Below are 12669 nucleotides of genomic sequence, written 5' to 3' on the forward strand. Positions count from 1 at the left end.
TCTCATGCTATGCTTTGATTAATGTGTGAATTTCCATCTTGAGAAACTAGAATCTTGTTCGATTTGTAAACACTTGTTATTCCATTTCCAATTAAGATCAACCCATCTACTTGAAGATTCGATTTTCTAATAGACTCGTTTGTTTCACAACTCAAGGAGAAAACTAGAGTATTGTTTGATTGGGTTCATAAATTGCAGACAACACAGAACCCATACTTCTAAAAATCTTGTTTATATCTGCTGGACTTAGAGCAGGTACGCGTAATATAAAGGGAGATACAACTCCAAAGATGAGAAATGTTACTTAGCAGACATTGGATACTTCTAACATTTCTACTTTATATTTCAAAAACTATCTCCATGTTTGCATTATTTACAAGACATTTTCTGGTATGCTACAAGCTCTAGGTGGAGTCCCCGTCCTTAACACTATAAGGGGACGATAAAAAAGTAGATAGCAACAAAAAACTCAAGGGGCAACAGCCAAATAACTGAGCAAAACTGATTTCCCATGAAGAGATAGATCCTACATATGCCACCCACAGAAAACTTCCTGGTCAGTGACGGAGTTAACTTTTGCTGTACAAGTTAAAAGGCGCAGAGGTCTCTCTCTCATCAATCGATTTTTCTGAATTTTCGCTGGTGGTGCACATCTTTTGTATCCACCCACTGCACAAGTGAATAATCATTTGGCATGAAAATGATGAAGTATTTAAGTTACTGAGAATTTTTTATAATAAGTCTAATGCACAAATACTGGAACCAAGCAAAGTTCTAAAAGGAAAGGTGCAAACACAACCCAACCACTACACCATAATGAGAAACAGACATCCTCCGAAAAGGTAACAGAATTTTACCATTTGATAAGAAGATGTACTAGCAAATATGATTAACAAGACTTGAAATGATGTAAACTTACTGTGATTTGTGTTCCAGATGTTGGTGGACTACGGCCACGTTCTGCAGGCTGTGACCATTTCCCAGGCTGGGATAATCTTTGGATAAAATCACTCATATGATTATAGATACTGCAAATAAAATGTTTAAGATTCAATCCACCAATCCAAAAGGTGAGTAGGTGCATCCCACGAAAAATTCAACATAAACAGTTAAAAATTATTAGTATTTCAGAGTTGCAATAGACCAACAAATCTTTATCGGGATGCACGGAAGCAGGACAGGTTTTCACTTATTTTTCTCTCTGTGCTGTAATACAAGTCTTTTTGATAGAGCCTATAACGTACAAACACTAGCAGTCAGGTTACATAAAGGGGTGATAAGTAGCACATAGTTTTGCTGATTAACACATTTCCTTGGCCATTTAGATATTTAGTCCACCATAAGGAGGCCAATCAGACCCATCCCGTACATCCTAACTATATTTTTCTATGTTAAATACCATGCCATCCATCCTAATTCAAAATCTAACTCCCATCCTGTCTTTTGCAAATGCTACATGGCAGCAGGCAATGAGTTAATTTGGAAAGTACCCATAGAAAATGACACTCTCAAAGAGAGACCAGCAAAATAGAAAACAATACCTTAGCCGGTGTCTGTTGCAGGCTGTGAAAAATGCAACAAAACCATAGAGAATACTTCGAAGAGCTTTGAAAATCTGTAGAAGTCAAAACTCAGAAGAAACGTATTAGCACAAGAACTCTTAATAATTCTCATACTAGGATTAAATGGCCACAAGTGAGCTACCTGAGAGAAAAGGTCATTCCAAAGAGAACGCCATATGGATACGGATACTGCGCTGGATGTCACTGTAGTCTCCACCTGAGAAGTGACTCGAACTATGCTACTTACGAACAGCCATGAATCCATGATCACTTCATATATAGAAGTACATAAAAAGCCCAGAAGGCTAGAAAAACCAAAGACCAGGCGAATTGGAGCATATGCTACTTCCCACAGAATCCAGAAGATGGGATACAATAAATAAGTCACTGCAGTTGAGAAAAAATCAGATGAGAAAAAAGAGCCTCATACAGACAGTACCAATTTTAAATTCATAAACCACATTTTAAGCAAAAGAATTGGGATCATATTCTGCAGTTGCACATATACTTACCAAGATTCCAAACAAACGATGTGGTATACCAGAGAGGTAGTAACAAAATCTCAATGGTTTTTCCCACCAGAGAATAAGAAGACCAGACTGTAAACCATATTACAGAAAAGAAATCTTCCATAATTTGTGCACACATAGTCGAGTAAGGAAGGAAGAATCCCACAAACTCAACAAGTGGACCTGCCATTGGCTGCGTGAGAACGGAGAAAAATGATCGAGTAGTACGCATTGTCATGAGGAACCACCTGAAGGCCTTCTGAAAATTGTGCAGAAATAGCATGGTCCCCAAGTACTGAATTCTTGATACCATTTCCCATGTTTCAATCCAATCAAACAGTGGACCAAACAAACTAGAGGCTGTCGCTTTGAGTACAGGTACATTTTTGTATAGATCATAAAATCCAATTAGAACAGTAACCACAGAGATTATGACATATAAAAATCTTGCTAGAGGGCACATCCATGGGCGATATATATGGCAAAATACTGGATAGGACTGGAGAAATATGACCCATGAAGGAAGCCCAGCTTCAAGTAGTCTAAGAAGCCGTAAGTCCGAAAGAATGATGTCTCTTAGTTTGAAAGGAAAATCGCGATGATTAAACCGAAACAAAAGCAAAACATCCTTGTACTGGGAGGCTTCAACTACTTCAGAAGTACTTCTGTCAGAGGGATCACCATGTAGTTGTGATTCAATAGTTTCAGAAAAGGGCTCCTCAGAGAGCATATCAACATTGAATCGCTTACTGATAGACTTCAAAAGTTTTCTTCTCTTATGAGCTCCATCAAGTGGAGTTGGTGTATGCAGAGATATTTCACCATTTTCTGTTGCAGGGTACATACTGAAACTTCTCATTGAACCGCAAGGAGATTCATCATCGTCACTTGAATAGGCAGAAGAAATATCACTGTCAGCAACACCAGAAGTCTCCCGAAAAATGTCTTGAGAATCATAAAATACCTCTCCTGTAAAAGTTCACCGCAAAATACATGTAAGAATTTCGCATGCCTACAGAGGAGTTCATCAAGTAATAACATATGAAGAAATGAACTTACAGCAGATTAGATGGGTTTTTGCGAATATTTGGACCAAATATTTGTTTAATGAAAAGCGGATTAGAACAAGTTCTATGGAAAGTAGCAATCACTATTACTGAGTGAGAAATTTTCATTTCTAGTAGGACGGTCAATGAAAGTTCTCTTTTTCCAAAATGCCAGTGGTATTTTGCACTCTCTATCCCAAGATAATCAGTGGTTTTCCATTCACTATATAACTCTGTCTAGTTCCTCCGACCAAGGAAAAATGGTTCATTTCTTATAGGCACACTTTAAGAAACAAAGAAGTGGATCTCTACATGCATAAACCATAGCAAAGAAAAATGGGGGAAGAGCTGAAGTCATCAGTGGCCGTATATAGGACCAGGTAACTATTTTATTGAATCAAATAAAGAAGCATAGTATCAAATACCACGTGAATAAAGGATACCTATAGTAGATTCCAAACACACTTTCAGGAGATGATGTTCTGTGGGAGTCCCAGAAAACCATGACGACATGCATTTAGCAGCTTGTGCTACACTATCAAATTCCCATCTTTTCATGAACTTTGTTTCTATGGCAAGTGATGTATCTGTCTGCCCAAGAGTTTAAAATAAGTTAGCAGCATACATTTAAAAGGTCAAGCAACCAAAAGGAAGTGACTTATACCTGAAGCTCATTGAAATAATTTATACCACGCACATCACTCCACGCAACTTCAAACACAATGAACCCATACAAGGTCCTATGTAATTTGCTATTCAAAATTAAAGAGTTTCTCAATTTCTTTACAGGTAATAATTCCCTCCTCTTGGACAATGTTGCAGCATCAAGAAAGGGAAACCATCTTCTGACGTTTTCTGATTCACTCGTGCTTAATTCTGGACTAGATTTTATATCCATTATATCTCCATTCTCTTTCCTGTGCTTCCTCCCTCTGGTATTTGCAAAGGGAGATAACCTGGACTGCATTTGGAAAAACAAAATTCCTAGTTACATCACAAAAGAGAAAAGGAAAATAGGGAAATGATGCACTACCAACCTTGGTAACCATCAATTGCCATAAGTGTGCAGGTTTAGAGACAAGATCTCTAAGCCATGGACGGTTGTCCACCAAGATATATAATCTCTTACTCTCAGGAGCGAGGAAAACGTGAAGATGTGAAAGATAGGACTGCAAGTCCCTGTAAAATATAAAAGCAGTATCTAAATATTAAGACAACTAAAAAGATAAATTGTTGACTAATGGTTTATAGCAACTTACATAAAATTTAGAACTTGATATAAATTTTAACTGCTATATCAAAATCTCCTAAGATACTAATTCTGCTAATGAACATTAAGTCACCAACATGATTTTTTATTTGCCCAGCCACGCAATAAGCATAAACGGAGCTAGCATACGTCTTATGGATTCATCCAAACCCAATAGCTTTGGCTCGGGACTCTGTGTGTATGTGTTAAAAAATCCACTTTGATGAGTACAAATTACAGATTGCAAACCTAGTAAATGAAATGCGCAGAATTAGAACCCCAAACTTGAACCTACAATGTTCAAATCGTGGATTTTCACTCAAGTAATAATACAACCTCTCCTAACCCTTTTAACTTCATTCGGAGAGCCTATCATATGGTAACTTCAAGCAGCTTCCTCAATGATGCAAACACATTCTACCTAAAGTCAAATTCTCAATATGAATCTGTTGATAGAATAAAGCCTGAAGTTCCTTTTGAAACGAAGTAGTTCAAAGTCTTCAGGCTGGTTTTGGGTCTATAACAATGCAAAAAGCCATTTACATTAAAAAAAAAATGAGGAAGTCCTCTTTGTTTTCGATTGATTGTTTTCCTCATCGATACCCGGCATGAACTAACTTGCCTCATTAAAGTCCAAAAAAGACCTGTCTTTCACAACATATATCCTGCCAATTTAATGCAAGTTGGACTCTAACAAACTCCTCCAACTTCCCACAAACTCACCAAAAAGTTTTTGTAATCCCAAATGAGTGGCTGATGAGCAGAATAAGTTATTCATGGTAGAAAAAAACTAGAAATCATCAAGTAGCAGGTAATGAAAATTCAAGATATATCTTCCACAAATTTTGCTCCTTAGCTCCACTTAATTAACAAACAAAAGAGTAGCAAGAACCAGAGAATTATCATATATTTGTTTCAATGCAACAAAGTTCCAATATTTTTCCAAGATTTATTGGTATATCTACAGGCAATAAACAAAGACAAGTAACAGGAACCAAAAAAGTTCCCAGCACACAGAAACATCACAAATTAAAACAAACCCAACAAAAATTTACATATACAGAGAAAGAAACAAAGAAATACAGAATTCGATACAATTCAACACTAAAAAGAGAAGAATTTGTTACCCGATTTGCAAACTAGTCAAGGGAAAGACACATTTGCCATAATCAATACTCCCCATGAACCCCTCTTCAAATTCGCACCACCAATCACTACTCCATCAAAATCCAAAAAAAAAACCAACAAATTAAAACAGCCCACATGCTCAAATTCCTAAAAAATAAAAAATAAAATAAAAATCGAATTTAAGAAGATTTGTTTTTTATAAAATTCCAATTACCAGAATGAATAAAAATGGGATCAAGGAAATTCCATGAAAAATTCAACTCAGCCAACAACCCAGAAGAAGAAGAAGAAAAACTCAGGTCTGAAAATAAAAATTCACCACAGCGCTTCTTCATAACACAAAAGAGATAGATATAGCCGAATGAAGAAGCGTGTCAAAAGCGATCAGTAGCCATAAACACCCCACAGGACCATCGAAAAAACTAAAAGAAAATCACAGCAGTATGTCAGTGATTGAAAAAGACTAAATGCAACCAACCCCTTTTTATACAGAGATGAAATGAATTAATCTATAGAATTGGGATTTGTGGATTGCATTTAAGAAGATTGTGTGAATATTGGGAAACTGAGAGAAATTTGAAAAGAAGATTGCTTTGCAGAGAAGGTAGATATGGTGGCAAACAGAGGAATTGGACACGTTTTTGACGAAAATTGAATGAAGGAAGGAAGAAGAGAAATTTAATTGGAGGTTATCTTTTCAGTTGGTTTTGGGGAAAGGAAAAAAAAAATGAAATGAATTTGGAATATTTATTGTGTTGACTATGGATGTCCAAAATCGAATCGAAAATAAAATTAAATCGTAAATCAAGTCAAAAAGCTTGATTAGTGATTTGGTTTAATTTGTTTTGATAATTAAAAAAACTCGATTATACTTGAGTTGAGTTTGTTTGATTTTAACTAAAAGAAGTCAACTCAGACCAAATCAACACAATATTATGTATATAATTTTTAAAATTTATTTTATATATAATTTCTTATATTTTTTCATAATTTTTATCTTTAACATATTATTTCGAGTTTTTGAGACTTAAAATTTTGAATGATCCAATAAAAATTATAGTCAATAGATATTAATATTAGTAATTCTAATAAAACTCTAATCAAAATCAAATCACTACTAATATTAACAAAAATAAATTGATTCAACACTAAGAATGACAATAAAGTTGAATATTTGTTTTTTAGTTTTACATTGACCTAAGCATTTAAAATACATGACCTAATTTTTATTTTTGTTTAGTGTTTAATCATGTAATTAGAACTTACTAGACTTATTTTAGCATGATTCATTACTTTTAAGTTATGATGATTTTCGTTATGACTTATTAATTTGTAACATTTATTTTATATAATTTAATTATTATTTTTTATTGAATATTTTAGTGTCATCATTCATTTCATATTTTGTGTTATTTTTTTATTCTTATGAAATACCTTAATTAACTGTATTTTGGTAGAATTTAAAAAATATTTAGAACATAAGGTAATTATATGTTTATATAAATACATCATCAAAAAAATTCGAACCAACACGATCATGTACACCAAAAAATTAAGAGGTATAATGGTAAAGATTGTCGTATAGGGAAAAGGGATAAATGTAAATGTGTTTCCGTCTCGCGCCAGCATTGTCATTGTCATAGCAGGAAGCCAGCAAAGTCTGCACTTTCTAAAAATCACTTCCTGATTTTGATAGGAGTTAGGGATCTAGTTTCTTCCTTATAAAATACGTGTTGTCTTAGGCAAAGTTGTCAAATTTTATTTCATAACATTAATGAAAAATAGATTTAAAAGAATTGTTAAAAATATATATAAGGAAGGTATGCGATATGAAGGAGGTCCATGCGATTGAGTGAAACGTAAGGGGAGGTCTCTGGAATTATTTCTTATTATTAATTTTGAGTAAAAACTTGCTCTTGTTTTAATAAATGTACGTTCATTATACTATTGGCTCACAAATTACATGGGAGATATAAGCTGCACTAGACAAGTGATGTGCGATAAGCTCATGCCTGAATAGCAGAAACGGAGGCTGAATTCGATCTCAAGTCTTCTATTATCAACAGGATACCGAACACACCCTATATATATTATTATACTTATCAACATTAAGAAAAACGGTTGGAGACTTAAGTGAGTAGCAAAGCAAAGTTTGGAGAAAAAGATAATAATATATGAAAGATGTGAGCACAAGGAAAAACACAACAACGATGTGGTTCGTGTGCATGAAAGATGGGAATGTGTTGTCCATATTCTAGGGATTTCTATACAACTAATCAAACTATTTTTTAGTTGATATAATATTTGTGACCTAAATTATTGAATGAATGACTATTTAATTAATTATTTTATTCGACTATTTGATTTCGATTCAATTTATTTCTATATATATCTGTCTCTCAGTTTGTTAAGCTATTGTTACTTTTTTTCCTTTTCGGATTCAAGTTGTGTATTTACGTGTGAGAAATTGAGAATTACATAAGGTTGCAAATAATTTTTGAAAAAGAAAACTTCTTAATTCTAAGTTTTTGTTTAAATTTTTGGATAACCGTCTCATATAAGCAGTGGATTCAATGGAATAATTACATCTTCATGATTTTATTTTAATTGTGGTTTTTCATGTTTGATATTAGTTGAGGAAATTCAATTAATTTGCATAAGAGACTCTAATGAGAAAATGTTTTTTATCAAGATTATTTTTATTCGTAAGGATTAAACTTATAATCTCATAAGTATTAAAGAAGAAAATTAGTTTTGTTTACTTTGGTTAACATATATGAACATGCTCTTTTTCTCTTTATTCAACATGGCTAAGAGTTTACAAGTTGTTACTTCTTTGATTCATTTTTACTTATTAACATTAATTTGACTTGACACATCTTGTGAATCAAGCTAGCTTTGTAAAGGCCTATGAGTTAGAATTACACTACAAGAAAATGGTGAATTATATGGAGATTTTCCTGGGGCTTAGTATGAAAATTTGCAGGAAAATAAATTTCCTGCGGATTTTCATACTAATCCCTAAGAAAATCCTCATGTAATTCACTATTTTCCTGTAGTGGAAGTGGTGAATGAGATAGGGCCAAGTAAAATAATTAGCATTTGGTTAAAAGGAAGAATGAGTTTGAAAGAAGGGTTTATGCATATTGAAGAAAATGTTTGTCCTCTTCTCTTCTTCTAGAGTCTAAGTTCCTCATCTCCATTCTTATCTCTATCTTTAGTTACTTGTTATTTCAATATTTCCATTGTAATTTGGTAGTTTGATTATTGCAATTAGAATCTTAAAGTTGTAATAGTGTTCCAGTACTCTTATTAATATAGTGAGGATTTCGATTTGTTACAGTACACCCCTTAAAAAATAATAAATAATAGAGGTAATATTATTAAATTATTTTTTGACTTTATTAAATTTAATATTTTGAAAAATGTACTAGATGATAAATAGTATTTAATAGTAAGGGTAAAATAGACACAAAAGGTTATCTCTTGATTTTATAAATTGAACAAGTATTGTTCAACAACTATTTTTAAAATAGTAGACAACTATTGTTAGACGGAGAGAATATTTATTAAAAATTATAATAAATGACAATTTAATAATATAAGTCATTAAATATAATAAATTCAACATGGTTAATAATAAGGATCAAATTGAGAATTAAATAATAAATTATTTCTTATTTCTTTAATCTAAATAAGAAAAAATAGACTTACTTTTAGTAATGTAATCAGTAATGGATAAGTTAAAAGTGAACTATGAGAGGACTTTACAAGTTTGAAATTGTCCTATCATTTTATTTTTCTTTATGTGTGAATTAAATCATCCTTAGATATATGTGCATTGAATTATTCTAAGATGAGTAATGTTACACATGGTGCATGGAATCTTTTCACAGGCAAAGAGTAATTAATTGATTCAACAATTTAATTAGTTAATAATAGATGCCGTTGGAGATATCCCAATATATTCGATCACTTTTTATTTTATTATATTCGATAGTGAATGCTAACTAAATCGCCAATAATGGTAAGACAATATTTAATTCCATTACTTAAAAAACTCTACTAACTCAACAGAAAATAAAAGCATACTCTAAAAAAAGATACACCTAAAAGACAGACCAAGTTTTGTTTTATATAGTTTTAAAGTTTTAATATAGTATTTTTCTTTTTACATATATATAATCATTTTGTTACAATACATTATACATTTGCTCCTTTAATCAGAGTTTCACATTATATAATTTGACGTTGCTTTTGGCCGACGCCCATTTGACACCCCTAATTTTTTTATAATAAATATAAGAATGAGTTTATAGTCATTTTAAAATATTACATGATTCAATGAATATCACTACGTATATCCAATTTAAACATTAGCCACGTCAATTTTAATATGCATTGGCAAACATATTAAGTAATGCTTAAAATGGCTTATAATATGGTCAAAATTTTGATAGGATAATAACTTCTGCAGATAATATGTCATTATCAGTCATAGTCGAATTCTAACTGTCACCTACACCAAAAAACCTCAAGAGAGTTTGAAAACTAAGATTTTTATTTTATTTCAGAGTTGGAACTCTTGAAAACATGACGATCATAAAATTCAAGAATTTGAAATACAACAAAATGATGTTTTCAATTCTTCACTCCAAATCGTTTTTTTTAAAAAAAAAAAAAACTCTAATTTGTATTCATGGTCAAACACCATATAATTTTCTAATTTTATTTCACTTTGAAAATGAAAATTACTTTTTTCAAATTTCACAACAATATATCATTTGTAATTTTATAAGTGGAGTCCGGGGAAGATGGGATATAGTCAAACTTTGTTTCTATCTTTGTGGATAGAGAGATTATTTTGATAGATGCACGACTTAATACCATCAAATCTAGAGTCATGTATTCAATAAACTGAAGTTGTATCATGTTTTGTCTAATCAACTTACGTCAGTGGCGGAGCTACACTAGGTTGAGGGTGTCCAATTGGACCCCCTTCATCGGAAAAGTACACCATATATATATAAATAAAAATAATATTTTAAATAGATAAATAAGACATTTTAGACACCCTTGAACAATAAAGTTTTTTAGCCTAGTGGATTTGTGTTGCTCAGCCAAAATTGTGTCCTTTGCAACCAGTTACATGCAGGTTCGATTCCCCCGAACTACACTTTTTTCACATTTTCAAAAAACTCCTAATTAACTTCTAAATCATAATTAATACTTAGATCTTTTATTTTAAAAATAATATTATCTATTAAATTATCTTAAATTAGAAACTTGCAAATTAAAAAATTAAGGGAAAGAAAAGTTTAGTTGCCAATTGATTTGATTTTTTATTTTGTTTCTCCTTAAAAATTTAAATAAAATTCAAAAGTAATTATTTAATTTAAATTTAATAAGCAAATCCTATTTATTTATTTTTTCTATAAAACTACTAAAAGTGATAAAAGCTCCATATAAAATTTCTTTTAATAAAACTCGATTAATTCTACTTTTTATTTTTCATGTCTCGTTGTTAATCACCAAAGGTTTGTGAAATCTTGAAGCATAAAAGTGATTTCATTCTAAATTAAATTCTCTTCGTTTTTTTCTTTTTCCATTCACTTCCTATTAAATAAACATGAATATTAAAGCTAAATATTATGATTTTAATTCTTTTTGGTATATCTTTTAATTAAGAAAATTAATTATTAATGGTACATAGTTTGATTTACAAAATTTTAGTGCACCCATTAATTAAATTATTTTTATTTACACATTCGATTCTTGGACACTCTTTGTGAATTCTTTGACTACGCCACCGACTTACATACCCTTATCTCTCTTAATTCATGCAACAACCAACCTTCCAAACTTCACATCCATACACCTCCTCTATGTGTATGAACCATTTCAATCTTATTTCTCTCATCTTAAAAGAGTTCGTGCAATACAATGACGGAAGCAGATGTTTTTTTTAATTCTCCCTATGAGCTCCCACTCTTTTTGCTCACTTGATGACTCAAACTCACAACCTTCGAGTTGAAAGTGATTGATGCTTACCTTCAGAACAACGCCCTCTCATCTTTGAAAGCAATTATAGACCTAAATATTAAATAAACAATATCTTACTATCAAGCTATGGCTAAATAACACTTTTATATATACACAACTTTAAATACATAAATTTCTGAAATACACGTCTTATGTTTCCCTTATTTTCATTATTCTCTTTTATTTCTAAAAACCTCTAAAATCTCTTATTTCTCTTATGATTCTAAATTATTTTATAATGTATCTGAGTTAATTACAAGTTACTTTAGATCTTTTGTTAATGAAAAAATAAGTAGAACTTGAATGAGGACTAAACCCCATTAATGTTCCTTATTTTTATCATTTGATTTAATTGTATTCTATTAAGCGGTTGTTTTCATGATTAATTGTGGATTAAAGTTAAATGATTAAAAAGAAATATTTTATTATAAAATTCATTAGCTTGATTGATTTAAATTCTAATTTATTTATTTTTAACAAAAACAAACAAAAAAGCTTGTTAAATTTATTGATTGAATCAGAAATATAATCCAAAAATGTTCTTTCTCGAAGAATAAACCTAAACACTTTTCTTACATATTTAAGATGTAATGAGTTTATTCAATTAAGTTCTAAATTAGTAAAAAGAGGGATCCGAGCTTTGAGATTAACTACCAACAATTGTATAGACCAAGATTTTGATCACCTGCAATTTTTTATCGAACATCAACAAAGATGAATTTTAATATGGAAGCCTCAGATAGTCGATCACACATCAATAATGTTCAGACGGTAATTCCAAATATTTATATAAAAATCATCATTGGCTTCAAAATAAATTATAAATTTGAAAAGGAATGTAATCGCACGAAACGGCTCCGTGAAGGAATTGAAAAAGATCCATACACAGATTCCTATCAGAATGCGAAACGTTAATTAAAACTTGTTATTCGTCCAATCATAGCATCTTCGGTCATCGCATTTTGCTACCGTCGACGTGGCATCGGACCGATAAGACTATAAATAATTCAAAAATGGATTAAACCTCAGAGACCCGTTACAAATCACACACACAACGGCGGAGCAGAAGGCCACAGATCCCGACCATTGAACGAAGACTGGATAGAATCCGATCAATGGTGGATGGGAAAAAG

At 31.6% G+C, this 12669-nt stretch overlaps 1 protein-coding gene and 2 non-coding genes across 3 annotated transcripts; all 3 read right to left on the reverse strand.

The window, feature by feature from the left end:
- Positions 1 to 315: 315 nt before the first annotated feature.
- LOC125839781 (uncharacterized) lies at positions 316 to 6165 on the reverse strand. The gene is made up of 10 exons (XM_049518780.1): positions 5709 to 6165; positions 5494 to 5580; positions 4155 to 4296; positions 3782 to 4078; positions 3561 to 3708; positions 2075 to 3040; positions 1705 to 1949; positions 1542 to 1615; positions 920 to 1028; positions 316 to 669 (listed from the first exon to the last, which is right to left on the reverse strand). Exons 2-10 carry the CDS (start codon positions 5547 to 5549, stop codon positions 616 to 618), a joined length of 2091 nt encoding a protein of 696 aa, XP_049374737.1. The 5' UTR covers positions 5550 to 5580; positions 5709 to 6165; the 3' UTR covers positions 316 to 615.
- A 6098-nt stretch (positions 6166 to 12263) lies between these two features.
- LOC125839836 (small nucleolar RNA snoR77Y) lies at positions 12264 to 12345 on the reverse strand. The gene has a single exon (XR_007443705.1). It is a non-coding gene; the product is annotated as a small nucleolar RNA snoR77Y (small nucleolar RNA).
- Positions 12346 to 12370: 25 nt separating this feature from the next.
- On the reverse strand, positions 12371 to 12525 carry LOC125839838 (small nucleolar RNA snoR2/U65). The gene has a single exon (XR_007443707.1). It is a non-coding gene; the product is annotated as a small nucleolar RNA snoR2/U65 (small nucleolar RNA).
- Between the last annotated feature and the right edge of the window lie 144 nt (positions 12526 to 12669).

This window comes from Solanum verrucosum, unplaced genomic scaffold (assembly GCF_900185275.1).
Source record: "Solanum verrucosum unplaced genomic scaffold, falcon-dt-bn FXZP01000175.1, whole genome shotgun sequence".
NCBI lineage: Eukaryota > Viridiplantae > Streptophyta > Magnoliopsida > Solanales > Solanaceae > Solanum > Solanum verrucosum.

Coding starts and splice junctions, on each gene's coding strand:
- LOC125839781 (XM_049518780.1), bottom strand. CDS start 5,549: ATGGGGAGTATTGATTATGGCAAATGTGTCTTTCCCTTGACTAGTTTG. Junction 3,041..3,560: donor GTGTTTGGAATCTACTATAG/GTATCCTTTATT, acceptor GAACTTTTACAG/GAGAGGTATTTTATGATTCT. Junction 670..919: donor CATCTGGAACACAAATCACA/GTAAGTTTACAT, acceptor TCACTTGTGCAG/TGGGTGGATACAAAAGATGT.